General features: G+C 43.0%; 1 protein-coding gene across 4 annotated transcripts in view; it reads right to left on the reverse strand.

The window, feature by feature from the left end:
* Positions 1 to 19,873, reverse strand: part of NUAK1 (NUAK family, SNF1-like kinase, 1) — a 49,077-nt gene that overhangs the window by 11,908 nt on the left and 17,296 nt on the right. For 2 of the 4 annotated variants that reach the window (XM_010585338.1, XM_010585339.1), the window contains 2 exons: positions 12,179 to 12,299; positions 1,079 to 1,230 (listed from right to left, as the gene is read on the reverse strand). In XM_010585338.1, coding sequence (XP_010583640.1) covers positions 1,079 to 1,230; positions 12,179 to 12,299 — 273 coding nt within the window. Of the gene's footprint in view, positions 1 to 1,078; positions 1,231 to 1,768; positions 1,884 to 4,655; positions 4,713 to 12,178; positions 12,300 to 19,873 lie in introns of those variants that run through there. The other 2 variants (XM_010585341.1, XM_010585340.1) reach the window with 2 other exon arrangements.

The raw sequence follows: 19,873 nt of genomic DNA on the forward strand, positions 1-19,873 counted from the left end.
GGGGGGGGATGGAGGGCAGGGGGGTGTCTTTTCGGAACTTAATTCCAGCCTAGATCCTGCCCCCACTGCGTGAAAGCAATATATTCTTCCCAGGCACCAGAAAACAATATCTGTCAATGACGTTAGTCCTTACAAAAGCCCTCATTCCTCCAAAGTGCAGCCACGTGGATCGGGGGAGTTATAATCCTAAAGGACTGTAAATGTTAGGGATGGAAGCAAACAAGCTGGGTTTAGGTCAGAGCCTTCTTTAAAGAAATTTGGTAAAAATTAACTGCACAGGGAAGGGCACTGCAGCTTTTCAGCACTGCGCAATGAGGACTTTGAAAACCTCCCTTGTTCATCAGAATTCAAGTGGAGATTAAAGTGTTTAAGAATTCAAATTAAAAAATGTTAGCTGCTCGTTGCCTTTAGCCTCATGCAAGTTTTGGCTCTACGCAGATGGCTCATAAGCAGGGATAAAAGGTCCATGATGACAGCCAGCCAGCTACCTTGGGTTTAATTGCTTAAACTGTCATTCTAGTGGGTACCACGATGGATAAAGTCATTAGCAAAGGGTATCTTTCTAGTGCTCTTGCTACATCTGGAAAAGTTACTTTTGCTTATCCAGAATGAGTACATGCTAAAGCTCATGCATGAACACTCATACCTTTCTCTTGGCTTTTTTCTTTCATATATTTTATCTGCTATTCTAAAGTTGTTCACTTGCATATTCAAATTGCAAACTATCATTCCTTTGAATGCATTAATATTAATATTGTAGAAGTTCTACAGGATACCTTTTCTAGTTAATATTGTTAATATTTTTTTTTAATGTCAGGAGAATTATTTCCAAGGCAAAAATGCAATGTAGGGCTAATGTAAGGGAGTGGCTGGTATCTGCCATAACACAGGAAAACAACCTTAGTCTTTAAAAACAGTCAGTGAACTACGGTAGCACTTTTAATGAAGATCTCCCGTTGTACTGATATAATCACATGCTGTGATACTTAATTGTGAATGCTGTTGCCTCAGACATGCTTTGAAATATATAAGTCACTAATCAGCCTTCAAATAGCATTTTTTAATATCCTTTGCTCACCTTGTGGCAGTAATGTACAGCAGAGACTATTTGTCGAAAGAAGTGTCTTGTCTCTCTCTCGCTTAATCGCCGCCTTTCACTGATGTAATCATACAACTCTCCTTTACTTGCATACTCCATGATGATCACAATCTTATCTTTATTTTCAAACACTGCACAGGACAAAAGAAAAGAAAAAACACCACAGTTGATTCAAAGGTTTGAAAACTGATGCTTTAAAGAGTGAAGAAGACTCAGGACGACTGAACACATCCTATATCATCACTGCAGCCTGGAGAGATGTACTGCCAACCCCACTGCAAAAAGCAAGTTCCAAAGTTAAATTTTTCCAGAGGAATATGACAACATTTTAGACCAAGAGAAGGAAGCTGAGGCTATCTTCAGTTCGATATGGCTATACAAAAGAAGCTCTTTGCCTCTATAAAATGGGGTCACTGGGTGGCAAAGTCAACTTGATCCTAATGAGGTAAGGTGGACACTTGTGCCAGCAACACCTGAATACTAACCCCCACTCTAACAGGGACTGCCTCTTACCAGTAGTCCTCTCAAGGCCAGAGGACAGAAGGAAACAGGAGCTCTTATGTCATTTGGAAAGGGTTAACAGAAGGCATAACAAACTCTGTCTTCAACGACTGGTTCATACAGGATTGCCATTTGGCTTATAATGACTGTTGGTTGGCTTTCACCTACCATCAAAATCCAACAAGTGAGTCGATGTGCATGTCCTCTTCCAGCTCAGCTCTGTGCAACGGCATGGTGGGCATGGACACTTGAGCTAGCAGTGTCTGCAGTGTCTCCGGAGCTGTACAGCTCTTATCAGTATGGCTCTGCACCCTGTCTCATGCACCCAACCCATCCTCAACTTTACTTATCTCCTGCCTCCACCGCATGTCCCACTGCATGCTGTAGATAGGTCCTTTGCCACTTGCACAGAGCCGGCAGCAATGCGTAACTCCCACGTAAGCAGCGCAAGGAACACTCATCTACTACACATCACAACTTGAATGTTCATTGGGGCTGAGGATACTCTGTGCCACATGCTGTCAAGGACTTCACTGGGAGTTACAGATAACTAAACAATTAATCTAGAAAAGCAGACTGTGAGTAGTCTCGAATTGCCATAATGCCCTGACTGCTAGATAGTTTTTCCCCTCTGACACCTAAAATCCACTGCAACCCACTGGAAACTTCCTGTACCTGCCATAAATAACCACTGCTCATATTAAGGCATGGTGATTTTCCTTTTCTCTTTATCTGTGGCAGCAGCCTGCTGAGGCTAGGTCACCCTGGCAGCAAAGCATCTGCAAATTAATGAGGTTACAGGGGTTATTACAAACGGATGCTAGCTGTGACCAGCCCTACTGGAATGATGCCTTCCTCTATCTCTTTAGCAAAGCTGAGCCAGTAGTCCTTAGTGTTTTTAAAAAAACCCAACAAAATAAACAACTTCAGCTTTTGCACTGAAATGCGAAGCTACCTCTCTCAACACGCAGATATTTGCTGCTCTTAGGCTTTGTCTCATGTCTTCTCACACCTTGTCACTCAACTGTACAAGCCAAAGCCTCTGCAGTTCCGTCTAACACCCCTGAACCCCAGCCAAACAGCTCTGATAAAAGGGAGAGCGAACAGCCAGATAAAATTGGCCGCGTACGTGTCTGCTGGCCTCACTGTACCCCGAAGCAGAGGCTCCTGCCAGTGATTACATCCTATGTGCATCCTCATTAGCAATAAACTTCGGAAACTGGAAGAGCTGTCTCTGGATGGATTATACTTACAGTATCCTCTCCAAGAATGACAGACTGATATTGTCTGGGAAAAACTGAACATGCCCTGTGTCATATAGGGAAGTGCTGTGATGTGTTACCAATAAAGCAGTAACATACACATTTGTTTCGCTAAGCTTGGAAAGGCTTGTTAGATACAGGGTTGTTTAGGAAGGCAAAAAGAAATAGTTGCAGTAAGCTGAGACAAACCACTAAAAATACTCTTATTTGATTTGAATTAAAAAAAAACAAACAAAACAAAGCAAAAAAACCAACTCACAATCCCTAACCCCCAAAAAAACAGGTGATTCAATGAGTTAGGGGTTATTATATGATGCACATATAGGTGAAGATGCCACATGGCACCACTGGTCTCAGTGGACTCTCATGGGAGTGCACACTCCAAGCAGTACCAGCTGAGGACCACCCGGAGCTCAGGGGAACATTTGCCTCACCAGAGGGGCACAGATGGGGGCGAAGGGGCTCTCGGCTCTTCCCACCCCGCTGCCCTGACCACTGATGCCTTACCAAGTGTTCGGTGCTAATGGTGATAATAACAGCAGTAACAGCCATGCTACGATGGAGCATTCTTCCAGCCTGTGTTTGTATTAAAGTTTTGCCTTCATCACTCAGTCACGAGAGCTTTCTCAAATCATCCTTGATGTTCTGAAGTTTTAAATTCTAAAATCTAATTTTTTTGGACTAAAATTTGCCATATTAATACAAGTCCTGATCCAGACATATTTTCCTTCATTTCTACAGAAGTGACATGGAAAGCACTTGGTTTGGAGGAATGTGCATTTAAAGGTAATTCCCATCTCAAATTTTCTCTTATGCCCTCTAGGAAACTGAGATAATACCTTAAAATTGAATTTAGGAAAGCATAAATCACTGTTCCAAATTCTGAATTCTTTTCACAAAACTGCACTAGAATCAATGAGAATAGAAGCATCCCAGTAATTGGTATTCAGGTTTCAGTTTACCAGCACACTCAGGACAAACTGGCACACTCTTTTTCTTCACGAGGGAGCATTGTGAGAAGGACACTACCCTTGGACTTAGATGACATTACAGACGCCTCCTCAGCATTATCGTAGCTAAACGATTACAGAATTATACAGCAATTTATCTCTTCATCAAGGAGCAGAGGTGAATGGAGAATCTATTTTTCTTCCAGGGAAGTGGGAGGTATTTTTTTTACAACTGCATCATTTCAGTTCAGAGCACCCCTATTGTATCAGCTGAATCTCATGAGAGAGCACGCAGCTACTTTCCTGCAGAGAAGGAACTGAACAGAGGACAGAAACGTCTTAAATGAGAGCTGCCACTGAAGGATGAAGGAGTGGAAAGGCAATAGGATTTATGTCTATACACACAAATCTTAAAGAGGAATTCAGCGGTCAAAACTATCAGGCACATGACAAGGTGGCATTCTGGCAAGTCTCAGACCATCAGCCACGCACACCACGAATTTTCACAGTAGTAGTTAGGATGCCAGGCAGGCTTCATATAGACACTTCTGAATTTCCCTTCTGAGCACAGTATGAAGTTTTATAAACATATGCTCCAAGAAGGCATTGTGGCCAACGGCTGGGGGAAGAGAGGAGGGCATTAATTAAAGGCTGGATTGACTTACTGCAAATAATAATGAGGTAATAAATATACTGCCCTGTTAACACCTGGGCTGTAACCTGCAGGCTGATGACGGACGGATTGCCTCCATATAGCTTCTGGGACTGCTTGGTTCACTCTTTGTTTTTGTTGCGGATGATTTATTACCTGCCATCCTACTGCATATTCATTCCGAAACTCACCCCCGCCTAGAAGTGTGCCTCAGCCCCGGCTGCAGCTACTGCCGACGGAGAAGCACGGCTTTGGCAGGATGCTGCACCCCAGGAACATCCCGCAGCTTGCTACCGATGGGACAGCCGTGTCGTACGAGCCTGTTCCTAAACCCTAACCAAGGTCAAGGGAAGGAGGGAGGTTATGTATAACAAAGGTGGGGCTGCTCTTGCTTCTTTCAAACCATCGATACTCTGCAAACAGCTGGCCAAATAAGTGGAGAACTGTCAGTATCAACACCCAGACGTGGCAGCAGGAGAGATGGTCTGTCAATCACAAATCAAGAGATGGGGGTTGCTTAGATACGAGGCATGAGCTCCACATATTAGAGGAGAGAGCAGCAGGAGAAATGCTTGCTACAGGCTGTGTGTCATTTATTTCTGAGCCACTGTGTTTATTTCCACCACTCTGGAAGCTGAGTTATGTTGAGAGAGCTGCAGCAAGACCTTGGTGTTGTGGGAGGGCTGCTGCACTACCTCAGCCATAGCGGTCAAGTGGTGCAGGGTAGTGGTTGCAAAACAATTGTACTCCTTTGGAGACAGAGCCTGCAAGATGAAGGATTGACTTCCGAGATGGCTACGCTTCCACCTGGCCGCAGGAGAGGACAGCATTGGAGGGACAGCACTGTGAGAGCACATCGGGAACCAGAAAGCAAGGACCGGGATGTACCACAAGGTCTGAGGAATGGTGTAATTGCATGCTCAGGAGATGAGCAATAGGACTGTGTTAACGTACTAAGACATGGGTCACGGCAATGTGGAGAAACAGCATTTTCCAGTGGGCTACAAGCTTGTTTGGGCTTGGTCTGTTCACCCCAAGAGCCTTAGCAGAGGCTAAGAGCAGCTCTCTACCCAAGCAGCAAATGGTGCTTAAGATGCTGTGGTCAAAGAAAGATTTCTTACAGCTTTTCTTTAAACTCCCCCCCTTAACTCTAACGTGTTTGTTTATTTTTTTTTTTAAATGACAGAAAGAAGGTTCTATATTTCCAGGCTGATAATTGAAACCAAATCTGCTGGCTTCAGAGCTCATTGAAGAAAATAAATGTGAAACTGGGAAAGAACTTCACTTCTCACTACCAAAGACATATCTGAGACAAAGTACATTTTGTAACATCAACAATCTGTCTCTTTCACAGACTGTTCTACGATAGCAATAATTCTTGGATATAATCTCTCCACTTATTTATATTTAGAGGCCATGAAATGATGAACTCAGCTTCTATCTACAGCTTTCCATTTTCCAAATAGCACTGGTTGCGTAGGGACCTCTTGCTGATCAGCACTCTTCTTTTCAACCCTACTGCTAAATTCTTCCCTTTAGCTACACCAAAGTCACCGTCACTGGAACTCACAGGGCAAGTTTGACACTGGATGAACATACTCACTATCCCTCTTAAATGCTAAGATGGACTTCACCCTAAAAGTGTCAAAATCCCACACAGGTGTGGTTTTGCAAACATCAGTCAAAAAGATTTAATAGTACATTGTACACCTGTCTATTGGGACAACTTGCTTTGGACTTACTACCAAATTCAAAAAGCAAAGCAAAGCAGAATGCTTTTGTCCTTCCTCCAAGCTTACAGGATGCTAAAGTCAGAGTGAGTGCTGAGGGGGGCATGGATTTCCCCCCCCCCCCCCCATGTCACTCCCCCTTTGTGGGCTGATTCCATTTGGTTTACATGTAACCCTGGGGTAAGGATTTTAGTTTGTTAGTTTAAGAGGGGCGGCCAATCTCTTCGCACTGGAACCATTTGAATTCTCCTCATGCCTTTGCTCTCTATCAGAGCAATCTCCTAAATTAGTTCCAGTATGTTGACATTCCTTCCATCTGGTGTCTTTCCATTCAGCGGTATTTTTATTACTCTCCTAACAGCCGCAGACAGAAGTACCTTTCCACTGCTACAAAATGCTCTTTTATTAAAGGTCAGCCAAATCAAAAGAACAAGCAAGTTTGTTTTTAATTTTGGAGATGCAGACTAGAATAACCTTTTCATTCAGAAAAGTCATGTATGACCCAATTACCTCACTTGTGTAATAAGGCTCGAATTATTCTTCAAAAAGACATGTGAGTATTGAAAAGTGTTTTTTACCTTAGAAATTCAGCCCGATGCGTCTTCTGTGTTCTTGACTGCTTTGAAAGTTTTACAGTCCCTTGGCCTATTTTTTATTTTGGTTTTTGTATTTATATTATTATTATTTTATGACTGTTTTTTAATAGAGCATACAGCAGACATGAAATATCCAAGGGCCAATGTAGAAAACCACGTGTATGCATATGCATAAATTTATGCATATGCTTAATTATAATTGAAGATAGAGAGATATAAAATATGTGTTTTAAAGCTAAGCTTGTCTTAAATTGTTTTCCTAAATTATGGCCTTATTCAGCCTAACTGCACCTCTTCTTAGATTAAAGGAATGATTAAGATCGTGCAATAATCATTTTAAATCAGACAGCATGCTAGAATTTACTCCCCAGTGAGGAGGTTAAATCAGAACAAGAACCATTATCCTTGCTGAGGTTGTTTCTCAGAGAATGAGACTGAGGATACGCAGGTTTTGATGGTCTACTCTTTAAAAAGGAAGGAAAAATGAGAGTTGCTAATTCAGCCACAATACCATGTTACACTAATTGTCTTTTGTTTCAGCAAAGAATACAAGAGCTAATTCCCCTTTTTTTTTTCAGTTGTGATTACAAACTGCTGTGGAACTTCAGACAAGCAAACATTTACATTGCAGTGGGAGGACTGTGTAAATGGAAGATAGAAATAAATTTCATCATTGCTTGCAATCATTTTGACATCTCAGTTGGACCTGCCAGTGATCTCACACATTTGAGTTATGTCACATCCAACAAAGTGTTGTTTAGGCGATCACCCTGAATGACAGGAAATTCATAAAGGTGGTCTATGGTAACTAAAGAGTTAAGTTTGTTTATACTTGTTTCATTACTATCTCCAGACTCTTGAAATATTACTTGATGTTCTTGGACATTATCAACTGAAAACAATGGGAATAAAGCACTCAAAGGTCAAAAGCCTACATAATGAGAGGAAATCTATTGGAAATGTGGTTAAGGAGTGTCACTGCTGAAGTACTTTCTCTCAGCTAAATAAAAAAAAAGAATCATTCCAGCTTTCCAACTTTCATCATTCTTGTTTAAAGCCCAGTCGTCCACGTGATGTTTTGAGGGACTTTTGACCTTTTCAGGTGTTTTGCACACAGAAGGGATGAAGTCATTAGGCACCAAAGTTTGTTTTGATTACGTCTGAAAACCAGGAGATAGCAGAGGCTTGGGATTGCCTCCCCAGCGCTGTCAGCCTGAGACACGTAACTCTGTTGTGCCCACGCACAAACCCGCCGACGGTGGGAGCTGCCACCTTGGTCCCCGGCTGCCTGCCCCATCCGGGGGTGCGCATCGCAGCCGATGGGGGGGACACTTGCCTGAGCTGGTGCTGCTGGGCGGGGGGACGAAGTTTGTCAGCAACGGCTTGCATCCGTGCACCTTGCCAGCTACCACCCAGGCATGTTTTTGGCAACGTGGCTGCTTTTGCTGACCACACGGTGGCTTGAATGACACAGCTCAAGGAGCCCTGCATTGGAGACAGGCCTGCATGTGTCTGAAACACCGAGCGTGCATTTGCTTTTTGTTGCATCAAGTCTGGCACAAAGTGTGAGATTGAACACGTATTTGGCAAGTAAGATGAGTGTGCTGGAACACCATACCACCACCGTTACACACTGTCAGATCTTCTTCCGTTGCCTTTGGGATTTGAAAGTACAGAAGGGCTGAACCAGTTTCCTGATTAATCAAAGCATGCAACCTAGCTCAAGTCATTGTGGACTGGTAGATACATGACAGAGAATCTCTGTGCTTTTTCTTAAGAGTACCAAAAATGCAACCTAAAAAAGAAGAAGTCCCTCTTACATGGGAAATCCATTTGTTGTGCCTTGTTGCTGTGAAGGGTCCAGCATTGTTCTAAGCATCCTGGCCTCAATCCAACAAAGCACTTCAGCACATGCTTTCCTTCAGTTACTTGTTCACGTTAATGCCATCGTGTTCCATGGGCACCAAATTGTGATCCTAGTATTTATTCATTCTTCAGGGAATATCTTCATTAAACTATTTCTACAAACATGTTAGCTAATAATCTGTTCATTTTTAAGAGCATTTTGCAAATGGGCAGACTTTTCTGTATGGTTATGCTGACCAAGAACAACTCTTCCTGCACAGAAACACTCAACATAGGCACTATATTTCACACTACAAAGACTCAAGAGCTCACTCCTGAATGTACCAAGCATAACTTCACTCTCATGATTGGTCCAACACATGTTTAAATGTTTGCAGAATCAAGCCCGATGCTCTTTCCCTGGTTTAACTTTTATAAAGTATTGCCAGATGAGATAGATTTTGCACTCAGGCTACCCCTGGAAAAATATGTTAGCTCTCAAAGGCTTTATTATCAAATCCTGGAGTTTTCAAGGCAAAAAAAGAAATAGGGCAGGGGAAGGGCGGAGGGGAGACAGACAGATGAATGGACAGAGGCATTATTCTATAAATTAAAATTTATGTGCTGAAATCAGAACACTGCTAGCAAAGCCAGCTTCATTTATCCAGTCCCTTTCAAGGAGTTTAAAGTCACTTGAAAGAGCACTTCCCTCACAGCCGCACTCGACAGATTGCCAATTACAGCCCTGCTGAGAGGATGGAATTTCTCTGGAGTCACAACTGTATGTCTGCCCTCACAGTAACGGGCAAGGTATGTGCCTTTTGATTAGGTTACAAAAAAATATCTCTAAACTGGAAAGCTTTGTTTCCACACATCTAGATTTTCTCAGTATCAAAAAAAAAGATAAGCTTGTGTTTACATCAAGTTGACAAATTCAGAGGTTAATTGCTTTTAAGCAGGCAGGTCAAAAGGATACGTAAACAAGGATCCTACTTAAGGAAAACACATGTTTGCAAATGCAATACAAAGAGCTTTCAAAGATACTACAGGGAGATACAGGATTGTCCATGCTAGGTAGATCTGTGCAACCTGGCACCTACAGAAAGCGCTGTCAGACATGCAGTGGCAGTCTGAAAACTTACAGTAAAAATTAGTGAGAAAGGAGAAAAATATCTGTGGGGTAGCTTCAGTTTAAAAGTTAAGCATCTGATCTAAGTTAGTCAGCTAGACTCTTTCTATAGCCAACAGGAGCCTCCAGTAAGTCATTTATCCCACCTATCTGAAAAAATGTCTCCCAGGAGGGAGCAAACCACCCTGTGTAGATGCTGATCTCTCTTGAGTAGAGAGGGAAACTAGACTTCTAGCGTACACCAACTGTCTAAATGTTGGATGGCTTAAATTTGGTGAGATTAAGCCCATCCCTGAGGACTGAATAACTTCAACATTTTTTGTCAGAGGATAGCAATATTATCACTCTTTATGCATCACTCAAGAGGAATAGCCATGTGTTTAAAATCCGACTTCAAGAGGATACAAATACTTCAGTCCTAGATGTAGTCCCTTAACTTCACTACAAGTACTCTTCAGCTTAAAATGAAGCACACGCTTAAGGATCCCTGAGCTCACATCCTCATCTCTGGGCAGTATGTAACTGCTCCTCTGGATTCAGCTGCACAACCACACGTCTTCCCACTGCTACAATATCTAAGTTAGAGCATTGGCTGCTAAAGGCCAAATACTGACTCTGCTTGGAAAGGTTGGATGAGCTGTATAGCTGCTATAGCTCTGCTCGACGTAACTCCTTCCAATGAACTACAGTCCAACCAAGAAGCTGACTTCCACTGCCCATCCCTTCAGGCCAGGAATTAAACATCAGAAGCCATAAAAGGCTGCTCTGCTTTCTAGAAAAAGAAAAGGAAACAAACCAGTAACAGACCGGAAAATTTCCCAGAAATGAGAGAAAAACTGCCTCCAGGTTTGTCACTGCAAAGTGCTGCTGCTGGCTGACGGACAACAAGGGGACCATAAGATCACCTGCCATAGGTGCTTGCCCTCCTGCAGACAGGACGAACCCTCCATCGTGGAGCTGGACTGGCTCTGCTGCAGAAGCACTGCTCCTCCCTCCATGGGGCCAGAGGGCAAAGTTTTGCTCCCACGGGACTTTATTGTCTGCTTCTTAAAAATGCTGTAATCTTTTTAACTTTTACGAATGTTTTAACTCAGTAAAAACTATTTAAAGTAAGGACGAGAAGGGCAATTGGTCAAAGGACCGCAGCATGCTTAATCTTTTTTCTTTCCGAGTTCCCGTGCACATTTGAAATAACTTTTGTTCCATTTGCAACCCACATGCTGACACAGCATCCCTCCCCTTTTCTGTTCCCAGATCCTGTTATGAGTTTATTCAATAAAAAGACAGATATTCATCTCTTTTCAAGTACAAGAACATGCTTTTGAATAACTCAATATGCGATACTGTAACAGTACGCCAAGCCAGCCCTTGTTTTAATCAGTCATATCAACTCTCAGAGCGAAGCTGCCATATACATATCATCACCTTGCACATTTACCTCACAGGTATGTAAATACGTAGGGCTAAATTCGGGCTGCCTGTTCTGCACATAAGGAAAGAGGTGATCCCCGGGGACAAGGCTGCCCGACCCAAGTCCCTCCAAACCTCTGGAATCCACATCCCAGGTCCACCATGCCACCGCAGGAACAGACCTCTTGGCCGGTGTCTTTTAGCACGTACCCGGCCTGAACATCCCAGCTCTAGCTCTAGCTGGGATGTTCCTTGAGGAAGGAAGGAAGGAGGAGGAGATTTTACTAGAGTGACACTCTATAAATATATAAACAAACAGGCAAATCAGGGAGGAATGCCCCTGGCTTCCTGCTCCTTGCTGTAGGACCAGGGAGCAGCTCCCAGAGGCAGGAATTAGCAGGCTTCCCAGCTGTGTCCCAGGAAGAAAGGAGTTAGAGAAGGAAGACAGGATAAGGAAACAGGAACGATAAGCCAGCGACAGACTGACAGGAAAGCGTGCAGAGGTGGATAGGAAGCAGATGCTGGGATTCAGGGGGAAAACAGCAATGGCAGAACCAACAAGACTAACTGGCAGGTAAGGGAGGACCAAAGGCCTAAAAAGCAGACAAGACTGGTCTTGTACAGTCCAGGGAAAATAAAGCATAAAAGGACTGGTTTAGAGGCTGGGGTCATAAACGGACATCAGGCTGGTGCGTGAGTGAGGGTGAAATTAAACTGAACTGTCCAACGGGAGCAAGGAGATGAGGTGATATGTGCAATGATTTCCCACCTGCCATGGACAAAGCACATAACTCACACATGAAGAAGCTCCTCCAGGCAAAGGGTTATACATCCACGAAACATTGGTGCTTCAGAGGGAAGGTAGTGCTCAAAACAATCTCTTTGGTAAGGGATCGGTTACACTAGGAGTAGGGGCTTGTTTGGTGCATGATCTCAAGAAACATGAATATCAGGTCTGCAAGAACGTAACAGAGCAGTCAGGGAAGAGAATCGCATTCACTAACCTTCATATATGGTGATGATATGAGGGTGGCTGAGGGATGACATGATCTCAATCTCCCGTCTGATGTGAACCATATCTTGTTCATCCTTAATTTTGTCCTTACGAATGGATTTTATTGCAACCTATAAATTCAGGAAATCAAGCATTATTCTTGGAACTGAACAGATGCACATAATCCATTAAGGAGAGTTCAAAAAATAAATACAGATGTTAGATGTTGGCAGGACATGGAATGACCAAAACAAAGCTTTAAAATACAATCCTCCATGCCCCAGCTCCTACATTTTATAGCAATAAATACACTCTCATTACAGTAATGGGTGACATGAAGTTTTAGGGTCTTCAGGTCTTAGGACTTCACTGAGAGGGAACACAGCATCTTTTGGAAGGATCTCTGTGTTAGCCTAAGTACTCTCCATCTGAGGCAAATGGCAAAACTCCCAAAAGATTTCGATGGCAAGTACATTTGCTTAGACATGATTGCATCTGACAATTTCAAATAGAAGCTTTGGAGACAATTTCTCCGAAATACAGTTGAGATCTCTGATAGGGAATCCAGGGTGCTGATTACACATTTATATTTGCCCACATTAATACACAGAGTATCACATTAACACGGGTTGTTCCACAGTTCTCTAAAGCAGGCAAATTGCTCAGGAGTTAGGACTTATTTAAAAATCAGAAGAAATAAATCTTTGAAATTCACATCTAAACTCGTCCTCATATAAACCCAAGGCTTTCAGGCCCTACACGGCACTTATGCAATCACTGCAAAACCATATCCTTCCTGCATCCTTCCTCAATCAGCAACCTTTTTTCAAGCACATCGTGTGACTGGGTATCTTTCCAAAAGGCAGGGTGGGAACAGAGGAAGTGATAGCTGAACTTGCAATATAAATTCAAATTATAACAGCCCTTGTGAGTGTGTGTATGTGTGTTGCCTGTGAAAAAAGGGCTTATCTGAACAACGCCATAAATAATCACCGAGGTCAGCTCATGCCCTAGGAGAAATGCAGAAGCCAACAATGGAGAGAAGCTGGTGGGAGAGGGAAGGTGAGGGCATTGTGCATACTGAATGGCAGCACAGCCTTTATTATACTCAATATTTACCCTGCTTTATTTTTGTAAGTCAGAGTTCAAGGAATAAATTACCAGCTACTTTAAAATCAACAATACGTCTTTGAAAAACATCACTGACCTGCTGAGATGACCACCCTTTTATGGGTAAACAAAACTTTTGTCATTCTATGCAGCCAACTACTGGGGCCTCTCCTGGGAAAACATTTGTAAATCTGTGATTTATGTGATTTCCCTAGTTCCTTCAGAAAAAAATAATTTCACTGCCTACTTCAGTAATTGCAAGTGGCATGACCAGTATCGTTTTCATTATATGATGTAGCATCAAGGATATTGAAGAAAGAAGGGAAAAACTTACAATATTATAAAATTGAAATGTACCTAAACAGGAGCTAGTTTAAAGGATCAGGTTTCCTACAAAGCCTTCAACTCTGAAAAGCAACATTGTTCAAAAAAGCATTAAGCACATGCCCCATCCCCTCGAATTCCCAAAGATTTCAGCACATGCTTAAAATTAAGCTCACGCTCAAGTGCTACCCTACTTTGGGACAGCAGAACAAAAAGCAAAACTCAAGGGACAAACTGATTTCCATGTTAAAACCAAAACAGTTCTTTTCTTCCTCTTGACCCAGACATTTGGGATAGAGATTTTAAAAGCAACAATGTAACTATGGTCTTATCTACAGGGCACCTATTTCTAGAAAAGGTAATACAACGGATCTTAATTGAATGAGTGATCAAGATAATGTCCAAGTAATTCTAGAGATGGAGAAAGCAACTAACACTAAAGATGAGGTTGGATCTGTCCCCCTTCCCATGTTTGCACTGGGACAGCCTGCAAATGCAAATACACCATGTATACAAGAAGGATGTGGGTGGCTCTTGGAGCAGCATGTGCATTCCTGCAAGAAATAAATATAGACATGGGTAAAAACACATTTTTTATTAAAAGACAGTCTTGTACTTGGCTCTGAGGAAGAATTTAAGAAGGGTTTCATTGTCAAATATACAACGGGGAGCAAATTCTTCACCATTCTTGGCTGGTAAAGTAATAACGGCACCCCAGAGGGCATGCCAATCTCCTACTAACTTGACTCTGTGCTTCACAGACAGGACTTTTGTACGTCTATACATAATTACTGCAAATGGCCTCCATGGAATAACTGCATATATGAAAACATATATTTTTAGATACAAAAATGCAAATGTGATTGAAAAGCGGGGCGGCACTCTGTAAATTAATGTTTGGATTAATCTTCAAATGCAAACAGATGTGTTGCCTGGGAACATATTTTTCAACAGGACCAGAGAGTTTACAGTCTCACAACCCGCGTTGAAAAGTGGTTAAGGCATCTAGGAGCCTTAATTTATAAAGGCTATTCCTAAAAGTTTAACCAAATTCTGAAGATAGTACTCAAGCTCTCCTGAAAACATCACTTCCCAGTTGCAGGAGTAGAATTCAGCAGCCCAGCCGAAGTACTTGGGATTTTGTCAGTGACATCCAGGCTGCGAGATCTCATCCCAACATAAGGAAAGAACGCATGCTGAACGCATCTCTCAGATTTTAACATTAACGACTTTCTCTTCCCTCCCTCAGCTACTTCAGATCACAGTGACCGGCACCTGGAAACAAGGAAAGACAATCGGCAGGTGTGAACTACCTTAAGTTCAGCAAATGTCGATGGAGCCAGGGCAGCTGGCTCCTGCGAAGCTTCCACCTGCCCACGCTCAGACCATCCCCTGCAACCCTGACAAACAGCAAAAGTGCTGTGGAAGAGGCAATACCCCTTAACCAGGGCACAGTACATTACCAGTACTAGCCCTTCATATTGGAGCAAGGCTTCAGACGCTCACACATACTAATGAAATAATATCACTGTCTATTTGCATAGCACACGAGCACGCTCAAAGCAGAGTGCAGCCATTTATTAATTAAACCTTGGGAGGCAAGTGGTGAAGCAGCACTATTCATCCACTTTTAGGAGATGAGGAAATCGAAACGGAAAGCTGACATGACTCCTAAAGGAAACAAGGACAGTAGCATCTCAGAAATCGCTGCCTGCCTCTCCCTCACAAACTGTGCAACCCACCACAGGACTGCCTTGCTCAACAAACCATCTGATTATTGAAGGCTGATTTCTGATACCCTTCCCCATGTTCAACTGCTATTTTTCCCCTCAAAAAGAACCTTGGGGAAGTGAAAGGTTCGAAGGCATCTCAACAAATACTTTTTACCCCACGCTGTCTGCCTGGCAGCCTGCACAATCCCCAAGTGGATAGGCTCCACATCTCAAAGGCTATCAAGAGTGCACAGCCTTGCTGGTGACCTGGTCCGAAAGGCCAAAGAGCAAGCGATCGCTGTCAGCGGACTGTCACCGTCAGATGCGGCATCCCAAAGCAGGATTAGCAGAGCAGCGGGACAGCATTCGTTCCAGCTCTTCTCTCCCCCAAGAAAGGGATTTCTGCCAGTCAAGCGTCTTTCACCTGCATCAGTCTGCTCAGACCATGTCAGCAAGGGCACTTGGGCTTAAATCTACTGATGTGAAAAAAACAACACAAACAAGAAAGCAGTCCAGTTTTGGGGGTTTTTTTAGTATTTCATGGAAACGTTACAAGTTATGATCACATTTTAGGTATTTATTATATATTTTATTGTTTTCATCTCTCTGAGCAAAATAAGATCCCTCGCTGTTCAGGCTCTAAAACAAGTCTCTCTTCCAGGTATTCTAAAATATCAATAATGGAATTTCTTTCATGAAATGTATTTTACTCGGAAATATATTCCAGAAAATACATTTTCAAAGCGTGCTTATGCTTTTAACACCAGACAGAGCTGGCTCCATTTTTCAAAACTGCACTTATAGGACTGCTGCCAGATACAGTACATGATGAACCTGAAGAACTTAAGCCTAATAAAGAAATAATCTCAATTGAGAAATACCTTATGAAAGAACTTGTTTGTTCATTCTTTAGGTCCTTTTCTTTCTTGTTTGCCTGCCTCCTTACTTTCCTTGCTTTCTCTGAAAGCAACAGCTTGACTGTGTACAACATCAATATTTATTAAGGGTCACAGCCTATGAATCAAGAGTAGGGCAAACGCAACATGCTTTTTTACATCAGCCACATTAACTACTCCAAATATTCCAGCTCAAGATCTGCAGAGAAAGTGCTGTTAGTCCCTTCGGTACTCTCAGAAACACTGTACTTATACCTCTACCACACTTTCTCAATATATTTTACTGGTTTTAAGACTTAGATAATTTAATTATAGTATTTTTAGTAACTTTACTAGTGGAGGAATTTGTATTTTTCCTAGCTTCTTGTCTTAATGACAATTTCAGATAACTCCAAGACCTTCCACTCAGACAGAGTAACATATCAGATTCTTAATAATGAAATCTAAAGCCTCTCACCCCAACAAAACAGGTTCAAGTTCACCCAAAGCCCCTATAGACACGGTATCCAACCTGGCAAAACACTTTAGCACATGCTTGACTTCACACATGTGAGCAGGCCACTGACTTTTGTGGGATAGCTCACACATATAAAGTTAAATATATGCATAAGCACCAAGGTCACAGCTCAAAACTAGGCCATGTGATGGTCCCTCTGGGGATCAATGCTGGCTGTACGCAACAGGAACACCCTCGGTATCTCTTCAGTAGCTCTGATGGCAACATGGTCCCCTAGGCAGGGTTAGAGGGGGAGAAAAGAGCACCAGAGATGGACTGAAACCAGTTCTGGTACCAGCCTCTGCTCAGAAGCAGGCGGAGAGAATACCCTCTCCAAAACGTATGGCACAGGGGAGAGAAAGCAGGGGGTTGTGTACCTCCAATATTGCCAGGCATTCCCAAACAGCTCTACAGGAGCACAGTCCCTGCTCCACCGCTGCTCTGCCTTCCAGAAGCAGATAGGAAAGAGGGAGCAGAGCTTTTGGCTTCCCATCCCTCCGTGAGTCAGCTTGCAGAGTTTGCTGGGCAGGACACACGGAGAAGTAAGCCGCTCTCTTCAAGGCTGCAATAAATTACCTGTCTCCATTAGCTGCAAAGAGGATTTATACTCACTCTCTGAACTGGTGTAGAGGGATTATTAAATATTTTGCAACACAGTATGCTTCTTTGCTTTTGTTTGGTACAAATAACTTGAATTGAACTATAAATACTTCAAAAAGATGACGGTTGCAAAGGTTTCTGTACATTCAGTCCTATCTGTAAGAGAAAATTCTCTCCTCCTTTACAAGCTTCTTGGCTGCTGGGCAGAGCAAAACGGGTGGAATTTTCTTTTTACAGAGGCAGATCAAGACCATCACATACAGAAAAACATCTCAAAGTCTAAACATCTGGCAAAGGGCATGGCAGGCAGTAGGTGCCCATTTCCCTATCAAATCTCCATGTCTGCTGAGTCACTTCTAGCATCATTTATGGGATAAGCAACAAAGCTTTACTTTCATCAAAGAATAAAGCTATTTCTTTTGATTTCAGGAAGTCGGCTCATGTGTTTGTTTTCATCTAATGAACCTACATTTGCCTCATTTCCAGCCAAAATGTATGAATATAAACAAAGGTAGAATTAGTCACAGTGCAGAAAGTCACAGATTTTTAAGTCGGCTAGTGCTGTCGCCAAGGCTGACCACCTGAATGCCACAAAGCACTGAACCTTCCCCAGCAATTTCTGCATGCAGTACATTCAGTCCCATTGAAAACAATCTTCCACTCTTTATTATCTATCAAGGCTATTTTTAGGACCGTGGTGAGATACGAACAAACTGCTTTTTTCCACCGTGGGGGCTGTGACTTTTAAGCTGGTTCCAGCACTTGTGCATACCACCCGTGCTCGAGCAAATTCCAACGGGCTCTTGCAATACTATTGTGGAGAGTCATAAAAATGACATCAGGACAGAGAGCGCAGTCCTCCGAGAAAGGGAAACCAGCTTGCTGCCACCGAGAGGTACGTTCGAAATGCAGCTTAGAGAAAATTATTATTAAAAACTATTTTCTTTGGGTGGAGAGGGAGGGGAGGGTTAAACACACATAAACCTCTCCTTTCCAAAAGCTGTGAACTGAGGCCATCCCCACCCAGCAATGGGAAGTGGGTCAGCCCAGTCGGTTTCACAGCTCTGCTTCCTTTCTTTGAGACTCCGAGGTGGGAATTGCAACGCACCAAGTGCCAACAGGGGCGGGGAGGTAAAGAATAGGTGGATCAACCAGGGGGGAAGAGAAAGGGAGAGCAGAGGATGTTTGGGGGTGTGGAGAGAAAAGGCACATTGTTCTTTCTCCAGCTCCACAGAGCTGAGCAAGAAAGAATAAAGTCTGGCACCGTATTATGTTTTTTTTCCAGGGGAGTCTCTGCCTATGGCTCTTGGCCCAGACACCACCAACACAAGAGGAAGAGAAACAAAGCTATGAAATTGGGTGGTCCCTGAGGTTGCTGCAATCAAATGATAAGGAGGGGGATGCTGATAATGCAGTTGCATTGAAATGGCACTTCCAGAGGTTACACAAAGGAGAGAAAGGAAAGGCAGGGGACAGGCTGAATAACTGTCTATCTGGCCTCCGAACCTTCCAGGTGGGAAGAAAGAGCCATGGACGGATATCCCTACAGGGAAGCCAAGCATCCAAAGGGTTCTACAAAGGCATTCTCATGCAGACTTCTTCTTGTAAGCCTCTTCCCACATGAGTATATCTTTGCTGTGTCCATTTGGTGGAAAAAAAAAAAGCTTTCTGGAGACTCCAATCCCAGGCCAAATGCAGTAATAAAGAGCATCATGCAGGACGTGCAATTCCAAGAAGCAGCTTCTGCACAGTCACAGAAAACACTTCATGCACTCACTGAAAAGTTGGACAAAAGGCCACTGTGAGTTGAAGCAAAATTAGTGCCTGGCGTGGTGCATTTTGCTAACACATCTCCGAGAGCTCTCTGTTTCAGAGAAAGAGTAAGGTTGACACAATGCCATTGTTCTGGAGATTGTTACTTTTCAGATCCTAAAAGCCAGATCATCTCCATGGTGACACTGCCTGGGAGACAAGCATGCAACAGAATCCTCATTAATTATTTATCAACGGCCCAACTCTATCGTTTGATATGTTGGCAAACTCTGCAGTAATCAGGAGAGTTGCCTGAAGCGGTAACCGGTGCCATCTGCACGCAGTGAGATTCTGCTGATTTAAATCTCAGGGCTTCTGCCCATTACTCTGTTCCATTGCATGTTTGTTCGTGTCATGGACTTTACCAAAGACAAAACGCTGTTATTGTTGTCGCGAGCCAGCAGCTGCACACATAAAGGGCGAGGATGCACGTGCCACGATGCACCTTTCAAGTTCATTTGCTTTTAAGAGGCGAGGGTATTTTTTACAGCTGCCTCGCTCTGTATGGTAAAAGCATACAGCAAACATCTGTGCCTCTCTGCTTCATTCCCCTCTTCCCAATGCATCACATAAAAAAGATTATATTTCTAAAAACCAAAGCTGATTTACTGCCACCCTATCACTCACTACCTGTAGAGAAACTCACTCCTACACCAAGGCAGTAGAAGTCCCCAGTCAGTGTAATAAATGTTATATCAAAATTCTATTTGCATAAGCTGAGACACAATGTGCCAGTGCCTCTTGGAGAACCAGGG

This window comes from Haliaeetus leucocephalus, unplaced genomic scaffold (genome assembly GCF_000737465.1).
Source record: "Haliaeetus leucocephalus isolate CR32 unplaced genomic scaffold, Haliaeetus_leucocephalus-4.0 Scaffold101, whole genome shotgun sequence".
Classification (NCBI taxonomy): domain Eukaryota; kingdom Metazoa; phylum Chordata; class Aves; order Accipitriformes; family Accipitridae; genus Haliaeetus; species Haliaeetus leucocephalus.